At 38.7% G+C, this 19,276-nt stretch overlaps 1 protein-coding gene across 2 annotated transcripts; it reads right to left on the reverse strand.

Annotated features, from left to right (window-relative positions):
* Window positions 1-537: 537 nt before the first annotated feature.
* On the reverse strand, window positions 538-15,467 carry LOC131348261 (golgin subfamily A member 6-like protein 4). 2 transcript variants are annotated; one of them, XM_058383056.1, is made up of 19 exons: window positions 14,771-15,466; window positions 14,490-14,569; window positions 13,541-13,690; window positions 12,054-12,224; window positions 11,785-11,877; window positions 11,613-11,690; window positions 11,020-11,100; window positions 10,721-10,876; window positions 10,369-10,449; window positions 4,561-4,719; window positions 4,328-4,420; window positions 4,017-4,187; window positions 3,748-3,822; window positions 3,396-3,479; window positions 1,733-1,813; window positions 1,473-1,565; window positions 1,216-1,296; window positions 888-980; window positions 538-719 (listed from the first exon to the last, which is right to left on the reverse strand). In XM_058383056.1, exons 1-19 carry the CDS (start codon window positions 14,874-14,876, stop codon window positions 675-677), a joined length of 1,971 nt encoding a protein of 656 aa, XP_058239039.1. In that variant the 5' UTR covers window positions 14,877-15,466; the 3' UTR covers window positions 538-674. The 2 variants fall into 2 exon arrangements, with proteins under 2 accessions (XP_058239039.1, XP_058239040.1); XM_058383057.1 differs by lacking the exon at window positions 13,541-13,690 and having other exon boundaries at window positions 14,771-15,467.
* Window positions 15,468-19,276: the final 3,809 nt, after the last annotated feature.

Here is a 19,276-nt window from a genome sequence, read left to right on the forward strand (position 1 = left end):
GAGATACTGATTTCATTTTCCAGCAGGACTTGGCACCTGCCCACACTGCCAAAGGTACCAAAAGCTGGTTCAATGACCATGGTGTTACTGTGCTTGATTGGCCAGCAAACTCGCCTGACCTGAACCCCATAGAGAATCTATGGGTTATTGTCAAGAGGAAGATGAAAGACACCAGACCCAACAATGCAGATGACCTGAAGGCCGCTATCAAAGCAACCTGGGCTTCCATTACACCTGAGCAGTGCCACAGGCTGATTGCCTCCATGCCACGTCACATTGATGCAGTAATTCATGAAAAAGGCCCAACCAAGTATTGAGGGCATAGAAATGAACATACTTTTCAGAAGCCTGACATTTCTGTTGGAAATATCCTTTTTGTATTGATCTTATGTAATATTCTAATTTTCTGAGACAGAATTTTGGGGTTTTCCTTATCTGTAAGCCATAATCATCACAATTTCAAGAAATAAAGGCTTGAAATATTTCACTCTATGTGTAATGAATCTATATAATATATGGGGTTCACTTTCTGAGCCGAGTGACAAAAAATATTGACCTTTTTCATGATATTCTAATTTTTTGAGATGTACCTGTATAGTAAGTACTATTACACTGTCATCATATGACTTTGTTTATCCAGATGTTAAACACGGCCCTCGACAGTCACTTGTGCTTCAGGGATCCGTAGTGCCTTTGGATCCAAGATCTGTACAGTGGGTCTGTGAGAAAAAACACCGATTTAATATAGTAAGATGGTCATAGTGAAGCTTAAATGTTTGCTTTTAAATATTCATGTGAGAAATGGCCAGAGGTACTTCACCTTTAAATGTACTTTTCTGACGCACAGCTAACAGTGTACTTCAGCAGACATGATAAGAAAACCTTACCTTTAGTAACTCTTCATACTCTTGTAAAGTTTCCTCCATCTGTTGGCACCGCGCCTTCAGGAGATTGTAATCCTCCCGCTCTCTCTTCCTCTCCTAAAACACAGCCATGAAGCAGAAGAGGTTCACAACGGATTGAATCATTTTTATCTCTACAAGGGGATACTTACAGTCTTACACTGACAGAAAAAAGGAACCCACATCTTAAACTCTAAACAGACCTTTTCATTAGTTTAAGTTTATACAGCCTGTGGTTTCACTCATCACACAGCACAAAGGTCCTTATGTTATTTCTAAAAGAAGTGATTAAAGAATTTCTGCACTCACTCACCCTCTTTATCTCACCACACTTCCTCCGTATCGCGGTGAGCTTTTCCTCCGCCTGCTGCACTGAGCTTTGCTGTCTGTCCACCTGGGACATCAGGTCAGACAACCAACTTTACTTATTTAAACACACACACTGCTGAGAACTCGACTCATCAATTATCAGAACAAACTGAATGTTAGGGACAAAGGACCAAATATCGTAACAACATGACTGAACAACAACCTACACACAGTCATGGTTATATAAGGAGATGAACTTACCCTTACTGACTCCTCAGTGTGTGATGAAGATTCCTTCATCTCATGGCACTGCACATTCTGTACATGGTGAGCCTCCTGCTCTCGCTCACACTCCTAAAACATAACCATGGAGCAGAAGACCTTTAAATTTACTGCTAAACTGGCTGTTTCACTGCCAAGTAAAGTGAATTTTGGTCAAATAGAAACTTCATTTTAGCCTAAATATAATTTGCAATTAGCAGTAGACAAACATTTATGGCTTTCTGAGAGTAAAAGCGTACCATTTGTGACCCATGGTGGTGTTTTAATTCTTCATACTGTGACTCCAGGGTGCTGTAAGCCTCCCTCAATCGCTCATTATCCTAAAACACAGCAGTTGAGAAAATAAAAAACATTTATAATCAGTGAACACATGTACAATTAAACACTTCCATAATGCTTTCTGCATATGAAACATGGATCCTAAAACACATCAAATTCTCAGTCTGCACTTGAAAAACATGTTCATAGAAGTATCCCAATTTGGAGTAAAAACACTGGCAACCCTGGATTTGTGCATCATGGGGACCTAATAAGTAATATTTTGTAAGGTTGTAATATAATAGGCAGTCTGTTTCTGTAGCTCATCTACTAGGTGAAAAAAGCAGTGGCAGCTAAATAGACTTATTACCATCAAATTAATGAACTTCATACTTACAGACTATTTGCAATGTTTAAAGATAAAATATCAAAACAAATAAACTACGCACTACTGCACCGCCATGCACTTCTCACAGGAACTCATATGTCTAGTCTGTAGAGACAAAACAAGTACTACATAGGAAGATGTACCAACACAGAAGGAGCAATACCTCAAGAACAGAATCAGCAGTGTATCTTCATCTCAAGGACAAAGGACACACATTTGAGGACAATAAGGTAGACAGAAATGGAGGACTTAAGCACAACCTGTCTCCTATATTTCATCCATCCCTAAGAAGATCAAGACCTCTTCACAGGTCCACTTTCCCCCAACATTCTCTGATCGTTACACCCTAATGGCTCTCCATACTTCGCTACACTCTCTCCCTACTCTCCTTCCCTGTGGTCATTAAATTCTAACGTCTCTCCCTACTCCTAACTACTTCCCCTACTTTTACCCCATGGTCCCCTAATAAGCCTATATAGACAGGGCAGGATCCTTGAGACCCTGGCCATGTGATACCAATCGTTTATGACCGTTTATTTTTGTTTGTCCTAAACATTCTTTCTGTTTTGTTCTGATAAACATGTGCCGAGACCAGACACTCCATGACAAACTCATCAGACCGTCAGTAGATACCATCACATCTGTTTCTGCTAATGTCTCTGTTTATCAATGCTGCATGTAGATAACACTGAATACTACACCTTTCTACAGTATAAATACTCCCTCAGTAAATTTTAGTCTTTTGCTATTCAGTCACTGTCTCACTGTGGTTTTTCCCCACTCCCTTCCCAGATACCAGCTCAGACATTTCTGAGTGAACAAGAATATTCGATCAGCCCAGTGGCTTTATTGTTGTAGTGGTCAGGGCAGGGTGAGCCTTTGCGTTGGCTTTACAAGCCAGTCTGTTACTCACCATTAGACAATGATAACATTTTTCAGAGGTGTTGTAGTGGAGGCTCTGTTACTGGTCAAACCTCAGGACACTGTGGCATTTAATTTTTTATTTCTTCTGCTATTTTTCTAAAACACCTTTTATTATGTGCACCCACTCATTATAACTCATTATTAAAGGCCTAGGGCACGAACATGAAGAGTCCTCACACATAGTTCACAAGAACAGAACTAGTTTCAGGCTTGAATATTATTCATTATATTATAAACGTGTGAAATGCCTGAAGGTTCCATATCCTCTTTTCTGACCCATAACTGACACACAGTACAGAACTGCTTTCAGGACTTAACGAGACGAAACTTACCTCTTCTAACTTGTCGTGTTGTTGCTTCATCTCACTGTACTGCACCTTCAGGAGTCCGTGAGCGAGACACTCAGCCTCATGATCCTAAAACACAGCAATGCAGCAGAAGAGGAATCTTCAGTACTAAACTGCTAAATTCTCCTTTACTTCAGTAGAAACTGAGGACTTGGTACCATGCGGATAAAACTGGCAATTTTAAAAAGTTCTTAAGGAGAACTGGCGACTAAAACAGCTTCAATACCAAATGAATTTAAAATATAGAGATACAAATTCAAGACACTGCTTGCAATAGCACTCAGACTGGATTTTAGGCTTTTTTAATTTTCTAAAAAAAATAAAAAATAAAGCTTACCTTCATCACAGTTTCATTAAGACATTTCCAGTCGGAATCTATCTGCGCGAGCTGGTGAGTTTTTTGCTCTAACTCCTAGAACACATCCATGAAGCAGAAGAGGTTCAGACTCATGTGCTTAATGTTCACATCTACCATGCACCACTTCTATTTAAGAAAAGTACAATTTTATTTTGCTCAAGCCCAAATAACCTGTAGCATGAACATCACCGCTTCTCACATTACCGCTACAGGAACTGGTCAATGTAAGGACTTTTTTTTCCACTCACCTGCATTGTCTGCTCTAACGTCCACTGCATGTCAGAGAGATCATTTGACAACGCTCTCGCGTCTTGATTTAATGAGAGGGCTAGATTAGTTCGGCGAGGTAGAAGATAATCCAGATTATTTTTTGACTTCATTTCCTCCGTATATTTTCTTTCACATTCATCCAGAGATTCCTGAAAGGTTCAAAGCTTCTTGTCTTTATTCACTCCTACACACACATTCAGATACTTTGGGGGAATCAATTCACACACACACACACACACACACACACACACACACACACACAGTTGTAATTTGTTTAGAAGAAGCGTACCTGAATGGATTTTTTTTTCTGAATTAAAAATCTCTGCCGTTTTCTGGTCCTGGTCTCCACGAACTGAAGGATGTCCTCTGCTACCTTATGCTCCTAAAACACAACCAGTTAAAAAAATTAAAATGAATAATACAGTTGAGATTTTGTTCAGGTGTATAGCTTGTGTTGTAACTCATGACGACCATGAGTCCTCACATGGTGTCTAAAGGACCTGGTTAATGTAAGGATTTTACCTCTTTTGCCTTTTCACACTTCCTGTGTGTCTCAGCGAGCAGTCTGCTCAGCTCCTGCACTGTGTCTTGCAGTGTGTTCACCTGGGACTTCAGGTCAGAGTTCTCATTTTCCAGCTGAGCAGTGTACTCAAATTTCTCCTCAGCTTCAGCCTGAGACACCTGCAAGTTCAAAACGTAAAGCTGGTTGCCATTAATTACATCAATGTACACAATCTGACACTACTGAGGATCTTCATCTGTCAAGAGCCTGAACACACACACACACACACACACACACACACACTCACACACACACACACACTCACACACACACACACACTCACACACACTCACACTCGAGCTGGGCGATTAATCGTTATTATAGATTACTTCGTTATTTACTTGATTACTTCCTCCCCGTCTTTCAGTGTTCTTCAATCCGCAGACCGAGGTGTGGCAGAGCGAGGATCAGAGGACAAGTGTGTGTATGTGTGTGTATGTGTGTGTGTGTGTGTGTGTGTGTATGTGTGTGTGTGTGTGTGTGTGATCAGGAAGACTCGTATTTGGCTTGTTCAGTTCTCAAATATTATACACATCTATGCAATACAGTGAAATGCTGCAATAGGTTTACCATCCTACCCTGTTAGTCAAACCTTAATTTTATGTTATGTTATGTTATTTTTTTACCTACTTACTTACTTACTTACATATTTTACTATTATACCCTCACTGGGGGCTGAGCCCCCCTTAAATGAAAATCCTAGACTCGCCCCTGATTGGGCCGTATACACAGATGTAAAATGTGGTCTGGCTCCTGTTTGATTTTATTTAGCGTGTTAATTGCGTGTTGATGTTATTTAGCGTTTGTTGAGTGTTGATGTTATTTAGCGTGTTCGTTGCATGTTGATGTTATTTAGCGTGTTCGTTGCATGTTGATGTTATTTAGCGTTTGTTGCGTGTTGATGTTATTTAGCGTGTTAGTTGCGTGTTGATGTTATTTAGCGTGTTAGTAGCGTGTTGATGTTATTTAGCGTGTTCATTGCGTGTTGATGTTATTTAGCGTGTTCGTTGCATGATGTTATTTAGCGTGTTCGTTGCGTGTTGATGTTATTTAGCGTTTGTTGTGTGTTGATGTTATTTAGCGTGTTTGTTGCATGATGTTATTTAGCGTGTTCGTTGCGTGTTGATGTTATTTAGCGTGTTCGTTGCGTGTTGGTTATTTAGCGTTTGTTGCGTGTTGATGTTATTTAGCGTTCGTTGCGTGTTGATGTTATTTAGCGTTCGTTGCGTGTTGATGTTATTTAGCGTTCGTTGCGTGTTGATGTTATTTAGCGTTCGTTGCGTGTTGATGTTATTTAGCGTTCGTTGCGTGTTGATGTTATTTAGCGTGTTAGTTGCGTGTTGATGTTATTTAGCGTGTTAGTTGCGTGTTGATGTTATTTAGCGTGTTAGTTGCGTGTTGGTGTTATTTAGCGTGTTAGTTGCGTGTTGGTGTTATTTAGCGTGTTGTGTGTTGATGTTATTTAGCGTGTTAGTTGCATGATGTTATTTAGCGTGTTAGTTGCGTGTTGATGTTATTTAGCGTGTTCGTGCGTGTTGATGTTATTTAGCGTGTTCGTGCGTGTTGATGTTATTTAGCGTGTTAGTTGCGTGTTGATGTTATTTAGCGTGTTGTGTGTTGATGTTATTTAGCGTGTTTGTTGCATGATGTTATTTAGCGTATATGTTGCGTGTTGATGTTATTTAGCGTGTTCGTTGCGTGTTGATGTTATTTAGCGTGTTCGTTGCGTGTTGATGTTATTTAGCGTGTTCGTTGCGTGTTGATGTTATTTAGCGTGTTCGTTGCGTGTTGATGTTATTTAGCGTGTTCGTTGCGTGTTGATGTTATTTAGCGTGTTCGTTGCGTGTTGATGTTATTTAGCGTGTTCGTTGCGTGTTGGTTATTTAGCGTTCGTTGGGTGTTGATGTTATTTAGCGTGTTTGTTGCGTGTTGATGTTATTTAGCGTGTTTGTTGCGTGTTGATGTTATTTAGCGTGTTCGTTGCGTGTTGATGTTATTTAGCGTGTTCGTGCGTGTTGATGTTATTTAGCGTGTTCGTGCGTGTTGATGTTATTTAGCGTGTTAGTTGCGTGTTGATGTTATTTAGCGTGTTAGTAGCGTGTTGATGTTATTTAGCGTGTTCATTGCGTGTTGATGTTATTTAGCGTGTTAGTTGCGTGTTGATGTTATTTAGCGTGTTAGTTGCGTGTTGATGTTATTTAGCGTGTTAGTTGCGTGTTGATGTTATTTAGCGTGTTAGTTGCGTGTTGATGTTATTTAGCGTGTTAGTTGCGTGTTGATGTTATTTAGCGTGTTAGTTGCGGGTTGATGTTATTTAGCGTGTTAGTTGCGGGTTGATGTTATTTAGCGTGTTAGTTGCGGGTTGATGTTATTTAGCGTGTTAGTTGCGTGTTGATGTTATTTAGCGTGTTAGTTGCGTGTTGATGTTATTTAGCGTGTTAGTTGCGTGTTGATGTTATTTAGCGTGTTAGTTGCGTGTTGATGTTATTTAGCGTGTTAGTTGCGTGTTGATGTTATTTAGCGTGTTTGTTGCGTGTTGATGTTATTTAGCGTGTTTGTTGCGTGTTGATGTTATTTAGCGTGTTTGTTGCGTGTTGATGTTATTTAGCGTGTTTGTTGCGTGTTGATGTTATTTAGCGTGTTTGTTGCGTGTTGATGTTATTTAGCGTGTTTGTTGCGTGTTGATGTTATTTAGCGTGTTTGTTGCGTGTTGATGTTATTTAGCGTGTTTGTTGCGTGTTGATGTTATTTAGCGTGTTTGTTGCGTGTTGATGTTATTTAGCGTTTGTTGCGTGTTGATGTTATTTAGCGTTTGTTGCGTGTTGATGTTATTTAGCGTGTTTGTTGCGTGTTGATGTTATTTAGCGTGTTTGTTGCGTGTTGATGTTATTTAGCGTTTGTTGCGTGTTGATGTTATTTAGCGTGTTTGTTGCGTGTTGATGTTATTTAGCGTGTTCGTTGCGTGTTGATGTTATTTAGCGTGTTCGTTGCGTGTTGATGTTATTTAGCGTTTGTTGCGTGTTGATGTTATTTAGCGTGTTGCATGTTGATGTTATTTAGCGTGTTTGTTGCGTGTTGATGTTATTTAGCGTGTTCGTGCGTGTTGATGTTATTTAGCGTTTGTTGCGTGTTGATGTTATTTAGCGTGTTCGTGCGTGTTGATGTTATTTAGCATGTTAGTTGCGTGTTGATGTTATTTAGCGTGTTAGTTGCGTGTTGATGTTATTTAGCGTGTTAGTTGCGTGTTGATGTTATTTAGCGTGTTGTGTGTTGATGTTATTTAGCGTGTTTGTTGCATGATGTTATTTAGCGTGTTCGTTGCATGTTGATGTTATTTAGCGTGTTCGTTGCATGTTGATGTTATTTAGCGTTTGTTGCGTGTTGATGTTATTTAGCGTTTGTTGCGTGTTGATGTTATTTAGCGTGTTAGTTGCGTGTTGATGTTATTTAGCGTGTTAGTTGCGTGTTGATGTTATTTAGCGTGTTGTGTGTTGATGTTATTTAGCGTGTTCGTTGCGTGTTGATGTTATTTAGCGTTTGTTGCGTGTTGATGTTATTTAGCGTTTGTTGCGTGTTGATGTTATTTAGCGTGTTAGTTGCGTGTTGATGTTATTTAGCGTGTTTGTTGCGTGTTGATGTTATTTACCGTGTTTGTTGCGTGTTGATGTTATTTAGCGTGTTAGTTGCGTGTTGATGTTATTCAGCGTGTTCATGTTATTTAGCGTGTTCGTGCGTGTTGATGTTATTTAGCGTGTTAGTTGCGTGTTGATGTTATTTAGCGTGTTAGTTGCGTGTTGATGTTATTTAGCGTGTTGCATGTTGATGTTATTTAGCGTGTTTGTTGCGTGTTGATGTTATTTAGCGTGTTTGTTGCGTGTTGATGTTATTTAGCGTTTGTTGCGTGTTGATGTTATTTAGCGTTTGTTGCGTGTTGATGTTATTTAGCGTGTTTGTTGCGTGTTGATGTTATTTAGCGTGTTTGTTGCGTGTTGATGTTATTTAGCGTTTGTTGCGTGTTGATGTTATTTAGCGTGTTTGTTGCGTGTTGATGTTATTTAGCGTGTTCGTTGCGTGTTGATGTTATTTAGCGTGTTCGTTGCGTGTTGATGTTATTTAGCGTGTTCGTTGCGTGTTGATGTTATTTAGCGTTTGTTGCGTGTTGATGTTATTTAGCGTGTTGCATGTTGATGTTATTTAGCGTGTTTGTTGCGTGTTGATGTTATTTAGCGTGTTTGTTGCGTGTTGATGTTATTTAGCGTGTTCGTGCGTGTTGATGTTATTTAGCATGTTAGTTGCGTGTTGATGTTATTTAGCGTGTTAGTTGCGTGTTGATGTTATTTAGCGTGTTAGTTGCGTGTTTGTTATTTAGCGTGTTGTGTGTTGATGTTATTTAGCGTGTTTGTTGCATGATGTTATTTAGCGTGTTCGTTGCGTGTTGATGTTATTTAGCATGTTCGTTGCGTGTTGATGTTATTTAGCGTTTGTTGCGTGTTGATGTTATTTAGCGTTTGTTGCGTGTTGATGTTATTTAGCGTGTTAGTTGCGTGTTGATGTTATTTAGCGTGTTAGTTGCGTGTTGATGTTATTTAGCGTGTTGTGTGTTGATGTTATTTAGCGTGTTCGTTGCGTGTTGATGTTATTTAGCGTTTGTTGCGTGTTGATGTTATTTAGCGTTTGTTGCGTGTTGATGTTATTTAGCGTGTTAGTTGCGTGTTGATGTTATTTAGCGTGTTTGTTGCGTGTTGATGTTATTTACCGTGTTTGTTGCGTGTTGATGTTATTTAGCGTGTTAGTTGCGTGTTGATGTTATTCAGCGTGTTCATGTTATTTAGCGTGTTCGTGCGTGTTGATGTTATTTAGCGTGTTAGTTGCGTGTTGATGTTATTTAGCGTGTTAGTTGCGTGTTGATGTTATTTAGCGTGTTGCATGTTGATGTTATTTAGCGTGTTTGTTGCGTGTTGATGTTATTTAGCGTGTTTGTTGCGTGTTGATGTTATTTAGCGTGTTTGTTGCATGTTGATGTTATTTAGCGTGTTTGTTGCGTGTTGATGTTATTTAGTGTGTTCGTGCGTGTTGATGTTATTTAGCGTGTTCGTGCGTGTTGTTATTTAGCGTGTTTGTTGCATGTTGATTTTATTTAGCGTGTTCGTTTGTGTTGATTTTATTTAGCGTGTTCGTTTGTGTTGATGTTATTTAGAGTGTTAGTTGCGTGTTGATGTTATTTAGAGTGTTAGTTGCGTGTTGATGTTATTTAGAGTGTTAGTTGCGTGTTGATGTTATTTAGAGTGTTAGTTGCGTGTTGATGTTATTTAGCGTGTTAGTTGTGTGTTGATGTTATTTAGCGTGTTAGTTGAAAAGTGATTTAAGTCTGCAGTTTGCACTTTACAAATCCCTTATATTTTGTTATATTACTTTATTTTACTAGAATAATTAGAACTTGTAAAGACTGGTAAATCCCCAAAAAGGTCTTTATGTTGTAATTATTATTGTTTTTCTAAAATAAAAAAAAACAAAACTTGTGAGTGAAAGTAAGTTTGCACTTTTAGTCCAAATAATCAGTTCATATGTTCGGTTATACTGTTTATACTCAAATTAAAAAAATCTATTCTGTAGTCTCTAGTGTTTTATTAAATTTTTAAAGAAAAATAATCGTTTTAAAATCGAAAATTGAATTTTCTTTTAAAAAATCGGAGATTCAATTTATAGGACAAATCGCCCAGCTCTAACTCACACTAGTAGTCATGGTAACATGAGAAGATAAAACTTACCTGTACTAACTCCAAGAGGTGTGTTGAAGTCATCTGATCACACTTCAGGACACTGTGATGCTCCTGGTCTCTCTCACACTCCTAAAATCCAGCCATGGAGACATTTATTAACTCACTGAACTGTTCTAACACTTCCATCATCTTTCTGCACGGAAGCATCTGGATACTGTGATCCTCCTCCCATAAAAAACAGGTCAAGAAGGTTTAAACTTGACTGCTTAATATTTCTACAATGTCCTACAATAAACTCATCTACAATATGTCACTTCCTTTCATAAAAAAGACACCCAGCATCTTACAGATGTTCATTCATTCAAAACGAACTGTTCAATGCAAACTTTTTAATGCTTACTCTCTTTATCTCTTCACATTTCCTGCATGACTCAGAGAGCTCTCTCTCCAGCTGCTGCACTGACTCTCGCAGTTTGTTCACCTCGTTCTTCAACTCATCGCTCTTCAGGTGATCGTGGGACTCCCTGTAAAGCTCTGTAGCTTTAGCCTGAATGCCCTGAAAATTCAACAAACAGAGCTTTATTTACTGCTTCACATCTTCTGTCTCTTATTTGGAATAAAAAGAACTACACACACACTCACACACTCAACATACTCACACACACTCACACTTAAGCAGTCTTGAGATGAAACACGTACCTGTAGTAACTCCTCGTGATGTGTTGAAGTCATCTGATCGACCTTCAGGACACTGTGAGCCTCCTTCTCTCTCTCACACTCCTAAAACACAGCCATGGAGAGGTTTCATCGTCAGTTAGAAAGTAGGAACTACAAAGTACTGTGAACTCTGGTGAAGCAGAAAATGGGGACTTGCACCACATGGACTAAAGTAAGTAACGTTAAAAGTTAACCCTTAAATAAGTTTAATATAAGATCCAGGGTCTAAATGAGAACTAGTATCGAAACAAATCCTATTTCCAGTTTTAAAAAATCATCGAAACATGAAACAATTAACCCAATCCAACCAACTTAACACTGCTTGATGGTTAAGTACAGCTTGCTTGTATAAGCAGTGACAAGCAGAGAGAAAATAGATTAGACATCAGAGCTCCATCACTGAATAACAGGGTTTCTGTTTCCCCCATGTCCCACATTATCTAGCTGAATTTGTGAGCTAACGTCTTTAAAAAACAGAAGCTCAGATATGATGTTAAAAATGGAGGAAGTGCTCAGTATGCAGTAATCCTCAGAGTAGATTATGATGTACTGGACTCATAATAAGTAAAACTCACCTTCAGGCTGGAGTTCTCCAGCTGAGCATTGGACTCCATCGCCTGCTCGTATTTCCACTCAGCTTCAATCAGAGCAACCTGGACATGCAACAAAACCAAAACGCCCTCAAAAACAGGACTAAAAAACACTGGACACTAACAAACCCAGGAAAGGTTGAGGAGAAAAGTTTACCCTCAGAGATCTGGTTTCCTGATTAAACTTCTCCTTCTTCTGTTTGTACTCGGACTGCACATGCTTGCGAAGGTTTAGCTCTGTCTCGTACAACTAAAACACAGCCACGGTGAAAAGAAGTTCAAACCTTACTTCATGTTCACAAATATAACTTCAACAGTCAATATCAAAACTAGCATCTTAAATTAAAGTGAATTTTGTACAGAAAGCCTGTGAAGTTACCTTATTTCTGAAGGAACTGCTAATGAATAAAGGATTTCCTCACTTACCCTTGTTGTGTCAGTGCACTCTGTGTGTTTTTGAGTGAGCAGGTGGCCCAACTGCTGCACTGTGTTCTTCAGTGTGTCTATCTGGGACTTCAGGTCAGCATCCTGCTTCTGCATCTGTTCAACGGACTCCGTCGCCTGCTTGTGTTTCTCCTCAGATTCAGCCAGAGTGACCTGGAAAGTAAACAACTCTCAGCTTGTTCCCTCTGTTTACAGAGATCCAAGATAATGGCGCAGCAGTATCACACAGCGGTCACTCCAGATCCAAAACAGTGCTATTCTCACGTCTTTATCCCGATTTTTTTCGAGGGTATACGGACACCAGAGACAGCGGTGTTCATGCCAGACACTATTATAGTACAGAAATCATGCAACAACCAACCGGCATGACGATGTGCTGGAGAAGCTTCGTCCTCACCTCGTTTGGTGCTAACAGAAATGCAGCTCTGTGTGATAAGACTCGCGGTGGCGGTGTGTGTGTGTTTACATCAACACCGAATGGTACTAGAACTATGAGCTTGTTTCTAGTTACTGTACATTGCTTGTGGAGTTCATGACAGTTTTATTTACCTCAGGAATTTACCACGCTAATCCTACGTAGGCTCTATGTGAACTTTATGGGGCTATTAGCGATCTTCAGAATGCTCACCCCGCTGGACTGTTTATTATAGCCAGAGATTTCAACCATGAAAATCTCAAATCATTGCACCCTAAATTCCATTAGCATGCGGACTGTTCAACGAGAGGGGCTGGATCTCGTTTACACAAACTTTCCCGGAGCATACCATGTGGAGTCCAACCCCCACCTCGGCTACTCGGACCACATCCCTGTCATTCTAATTCCAGCATACAGACCGCTCGTCAGTCACTCTAAACCGGTTCTGAAACAGGTGAAAACCTGGCCAGCAGGAGCTATCTCCGCTCTTCAGGACTGTTTCCAGTGCACTGACTGGAACATGTTCAGGTAGGATGCAACCAAGGGTGACTCTATCACCTTGGACAAGTACATGGCATCAATGACCAGCTACATTGACAAGTGCATTGATGATGTGATCGTCTCCAAGACCATCACCACATGCTGCAACCAGAAGCCATAGATTACTGCAAAGGTGCGGCCGCTGCTGAAGTCCTGAGACTCAAGGACAAGACGGTCTTAAAAACAGCAAGGGCCGAACTGTGCTGAGCCATCAGAGAGGCTGTTCCTCCACTGAGAACAAGAGGAGACTATCACATCTGATACGGGGAAAAATCAGCCCAAAATCCAGCTATTACTCTCTCTCTCTTTGATAAACTCAAATGAACCCAATAAACCAGTTTAAATTTCATTCCAATATAACTGACAGAGGCTCCGCCCCTTTCTGGTGTTGTACAGACGAATCGTGCACACGCATCACACACCAAGACCGGACATGGGAGCGTTATATAAAGGATTTATTTCTTCCTCATGTTATTTTAAAAAGTCCTGTCACTGTGAGTCTTTTCTCTCTCACCTTGTGTTTTCTCTCACTCTCTCGCTCTGCCTCACACAGCACTTCCTCCACCTCCCTCACTCGCTCCTCCAGGATGGACCTCTCACTGTCCAGCAGAGAACCGGACACCTCCCCCTTCTGACTCTTCTCCTCAGCCTCGCTCACAGACCCCTGTAATGTTTATCATCTACTTTTACACACACCTTCAGACATTTTGAGGATTGACAAAGAACTCAGGGAAACAGAACACAATGAACACACCAGATGAAAAGATGATCAAATGTTCTGAAAAGATGTAATGACAAATTCTGAATATTTATGGAAACATTTGTTTTTTACCAAGACACAGAAATATTTATATATAAATTTTCTAAAAACAGGATACAGTATGCTAATGTAAAATTGTTCATTAGATAATTGAGTATTTTATTAAACAGAAATACAGGACTGTGTTGGGAAGCTCATGTTTATTATTATCAGCACATGTACAATTATTTCTACACTATGATTATTTCTGTTTCTCCAGCTTACTGAATATGAGCTAGATCCATGTTCATTATGACACTGTGTAGAAATGCTGATAATATATTGTAGAAATGAAGAAAAAAAGGAATTTTCTTAACATTAAACATTAACATTAAACCTCTCTCTCTCTCTCTTTCTCTCTCTCTCTCTCTCTCTCTCTAACAGTCTGCTAGTTTATACAGCTGGCAAGAACTACAAATAACTTTTTAACTTTTTTTTCTTTTAAAAATAAATGATAACAAACATTTGATTAAAAACTGTTTGTTTCTGGTGATAATGAGTCTCGTTACATACTGCACATAAACGCTAATCCAGGCTAACAGCTAAGCTAATGTAGCTACCTAGCTAATAGCTATCGCCTGCTGGAGTCCCTGAACTGACCATAACGGAGTGTTTTACTGAGGTGTAGAAGTGGAGATGGATGTGATGGTGGTTTGGTCAGTACCTGAGGAACAGCGCTGTCCGTCTGTGTTTCATCCCCACACTTCAAGCCTGGATCCAGCAAAGAGCCCGTCTGTACTGGGTCTAAATACAAACAAGCAGAACATCGCGGTCTCCATGATATACACTCATTACTGCTTAGAGTCTTACATGCACTCGGCTCATCGAGGACTGGAACACTTTTACTAACGTGGTGTGTTAAAAACGGACAGAACTCAGCAGTGTGTGTGTGTGTGTGTGTGTGTGAGAGAGAGAGAGAGAGAGAGAGAGAGAGAGATGTCCTACCCTCGGGGTCCGGTGTGTCCGTGTGCTCCGCTGTTTTCTCTCCATCTCTTCGCTTCTTCATAAAATAATAAATTCCCGCACCAGTTAAACTTATTAAATGTAGCATCGTAGCACGGTTCACTCGATAAACCGCTAAACTAGGTTAAACAGCCTTCAGTAAAAAAAAAGTCAACTCTGAAGCTCCTTCTCTCCGTCATCACCTTCGGTGACGTCAGAAATGCTCAAATCCCGGATCAAGATGGCTGCTGGAGCTGACGCGTCTTTATATTTACAGTATATCTTCAATATAACCGAAAAGGAAAAGAAATCGTCATTTAAATCCATCCTTCAGTCAGGATAATCCTGCTAACACCGCGGCGTTTAGCAGTGACCACGCCTACGGCCAGTCTGCTGAAGGTGGACACATGGATATAAACCTGGATGAGAAGGAGTCCTCGGATTTGTCGGTGTCTCCAATTGAGTCTCCTGCGGCTAAAAAGAAAAGTCCTGCTTCTTTCAGGTCCAGCCCAGATTTGGACATGGTCAGGGCCTTATCACAAGTGATACACGAGAGAAGTGATAACACTGAAAAGCTGCTGAGTGGAAACACTGAAGGTTTTGAATAAGATCTGAATATTCGATTTGAATAAGAAAGTTGATATGGTTTTGCTAAAATGACAGAGATGGAAGAGAAGTTGTATGGAGTAGATGTCCGTGTGGTGGCGCTGGAGAAGTCGGTTGAAGGGCTGAACAGCGGATGGGGAGATGGAGTCCTATTCCAGACGGTGGAATTGGAGGCTGGACGGTGTTTTGGAAAACAATGATAAAAATGTACGTGCGCAGGCCATTAACATCTGTCTGTCCATTCTAATTTATTAATAATAATTTAATTAATAGCTAGTATTAATTATGTATCATGTGAAATAATTTGTAATTATTTATTTTTTTTATTTAAAAATCACCATTCCTTCCACTATCTATCTGTCTATCTGTCTGTCTATCTGTCTGTCTGTCTGTCTATCTATCTATGTCTGTCTTAATTATTATAAGATAGATAGATAGATAGATGACCAAGTAGGTTATTTTGGTACTAGTTTTGGGGTCATAGGGTCACATGACCTAGAAGCTATTGAATAAATATTGAATAAATATATATAATTTATACACTGTATTCCTTTGCTGCTGAGAGCAACATTATTACTTTGAGACTACTGACTCAGGACACTTTAATTTAAGGGCTTGTGTGTTTGTTCCTTGTAGTAAGTGATGCAGCTCAGAAGAGCTACGTATTTGCTTGTGGTTTTTTCCTCGCTATTTTTCTCTTTTTCACTGCATTGTTTGCTTTTGTTCTATGTCTTTATTGATTATTTCACTTAATACCAGGGGGTTAAAAGATTCTGTTAAAAGGAAAGCTTTATTCTTATTTGTGAAACAACTCAAAACTGATTTTATTTTCTTTCAAGAATCGCATTCTGTTAGTAATGATATAAAGTTATGGAGGTCCCAGTGGAATAATGATCTATGGTTTGCTCATGTTTCTGAGAGGTCAGCAGGGGTCACTATATTAAAGAACACTTTTTCTAGAAATATCCTAGAGGCTTTTTCAGATCCTCTGGGACACTTTTTATGTTTACTTTTACGTCTGAATGATCAGATCTTTAATTTGGTTAACATTTATGGGTACAATTGCAATTCTGAAAATGCTAAACTTCATATGTCCTTAGACGACAGACTATTGTTTTGGTTTCAGAAATATCCACATTAGGGCTGCAGCTATCGATTATTTTAGTCATCAAGTATTCTACCGATTACTTCATCGATCAATCGAGTAATAGGATAAGAAGTATTTTTTCTTTATTAAAGAGGAATACTAAATATGCAAGAGAAAATAAGACAGGTCTCTTAAAATGAACAACTAAGGTGTTTCCTATTTACAAAAATGAAAATAAAATCTAAACCCATTTAGTGCATTTAATTGAAATTCAAAATGCAAATACAAATATATAAATAAAAATACTTAATTACTTCAAAAGAAGGTAAAAATAGTATAACCTAAAACATAATAATAATAATAATAATAATAATAATAATACCTAAACATTGCATGTATGTTGTTAACTTTGACGTTTCTGTCTAACTCCAAGCTCAAGCAGGACATAAGCCTTTACTGTCTTCCTGGAAGACTTTGTGGCTTTTGTATGCGGCAAAAATTAGTGGACAGGAAGGAAACTTGGAACAAGAATAAGAGTCCATCCACATCAAATTTCTTAACTCATTTTTCTGTAACATGAAATTAGAGTTATTTGGAGAATAAACCCTCTTAAATGTCTCTCTACATACTGGTGTGTGTGTGTGTGTGAGTGTGTGACAGAGGCTTAGGCTTTCACAAAACTTAGCTAATTTAGGGACATCATAACTAGCCACTGTACTGATTTATGGTATTAAATTGTCACTACATGTAGCCACAATCCACAGACATTTACACCGGCCTTAACTTCAACTAGCAATCATATTGATTTAAGCTAAGTGCAAAGCTTGTGTCGACTCTGTGGACATAAAGCGGGGACTGTGTGTGAATGGGATATTAGCACGGTGAAGTTAGTTTGATATTCAGATATTAGACATTCGGAAGCGGTATTTTAGGGACCGTCGACAAATTTCTGTACGACTGAAATGTGGTACTTGTTACGTACCTGGCACTGTGCCCCAGTTATTCTAATTTCTTCTTAAATATGCATATGCCATGCGTCATTGCATAATGCTTTTGTTAATTTATTAATAATTATTTAATTAATATATAGTATTAATTGTGAATCATGTGAATTAATTTGCAATTATTTATTTATTTTTTTAATTAATTTTTTTTTTTTCCTGTGCTACTTTTTGTGCTACACCAGTTCAGTCTTACAGTAATCACACTGTACAGAGTTTTCTGTCTGTTTTAGTTGGAAATGATCCCAAACTTTGAAAACTTTCTGCCGTTTTCTTCGGCCTGAATCTTCTCTGTGTGTAGTTACAGTAAATGGACTAAACGAAGCTTTGAGGCAACTAATTTGCCTCGAGGAAAATTAGTTGCCTCAAAGCAATAATCTAGTTATAATAATCTAGTTGCCTCAAACAATAATCTAGTTATGGTGCTGATTTTTCTACTCAATATTTAAACTCTCTGGAATAAAGTAAGTGCATCAGTGATGTAGATAAAGAATGCTGTGATGAGAACATACTCCTGGAAGAGGTTGTTGATGCTATAAAATCTCTGAAGTGTATTAAATCACCTGGTAATTATGGCATCTCTGCAGAATTTTATAAACAATTCACATACATTCTTGCCCCTTTTCTTTAAAAAGTTTTCTCTGAGAGTATCCAAAACCTCGAACTTCCTCCCAGTTTATCTCAGGGAATAAAATCCCTCATCCCTAAATGGAATAAAAATTCACTCATTAAAAATTGGTGCCCAATTACCTTGTTAAACAATGACTATAAAATTTTGGCCCCGATATTCTCCAAAAGAATCAAGAATGCTCTCAATTCTATAATAGATGAGTCACAATCTGTCTTTTAAACTAATAGACATATTTCAAACAATATAAGATTAGTATTTGATATTTTAGACTACTCAAATTTGATAGCTGATGATAGTTTTCTTCTATTTCTAGATGTTTATAAAGCTTTTGATATGTTTGAACACAATTTTATTTTTCAGTGTCTTAAAAAATATGGATTTGGGGAATTCTTCTGTAATGCCATTAAAGCCTTGTATAGAAAAGGTAACAGTTCAGTGATTATAAAACATGGTTCAACTCGACGTTTTGACATTTCGAGAGGCATTAGACAGGGATGTCCGATCTCCGCTTACCTTTTTCTGATTGCAGCTCAGCTTCTTTGTGATCAGATAAAAGCGAGTAGTTTAAGAGGTATATCCATTGCTGGAAGAGAGGTGATTATCAGACAATTTGCAGATGACACAACCCTTTTTCTTAAAGATGCTACCCAGATTCCCCTGGCAATTAGGGCTGTCAGTTTATTTTCAGAAGCCTCTGGCTTACAATTACATTTACAGAAATGTGAACTCTTTGCTATTAAAGACTGTGCTGATTCTTTTCTTCATAATATCCCAGTGAAAGATAATGTCACTTATTTAGGGGTTCTAGTTGTGAAAGACCAAAATGAAAGATGTACTCTTAATTACAAACCACTTATTGATAAGACTCAGAAAAGATTTAACCAGCAGTTACAAAGAGATCTTTCATTAAGAGGTAGAGTTCTTCTCTCTAAGGCAGAAGTTCTTTCAACACTTATGCAGCTCAGTCTGTCCCTCTAGACCCCAAACTTGGTAAAGTTGTTGATCAGCTTCTTTTTCATTTTTTATGGAAGCGATCAGTTTCATATTAAAAAGTCTGTCATAATGAACACACTTGAAAAAGGTGGTCTCAACTTCTTAGACTTTAGTACTCTAAATTCAAATTTTATTTGTCACATACGAAATCATACACAGTATGACATGTAGTGAAATGCTTTTTACAACTG

The sequence above is a fragment of the Hemibagrus wyckioides genome, linkage group LG28 (genome assembly GCF_019097595.1).
Source record: "Hemibagrus wyckioides isolate EC202008001 linkage group LG28, SWU_Hwy_1.0, whole genome shotgun sequence".
In the NCBI taxonomy this organism is placed as follows: Eukaryota; Metazoa; Chordata; class Actinopteri; order Siluriformes; family Bagridae; genus Hemibagrus; species Hemibagrus wyckioides.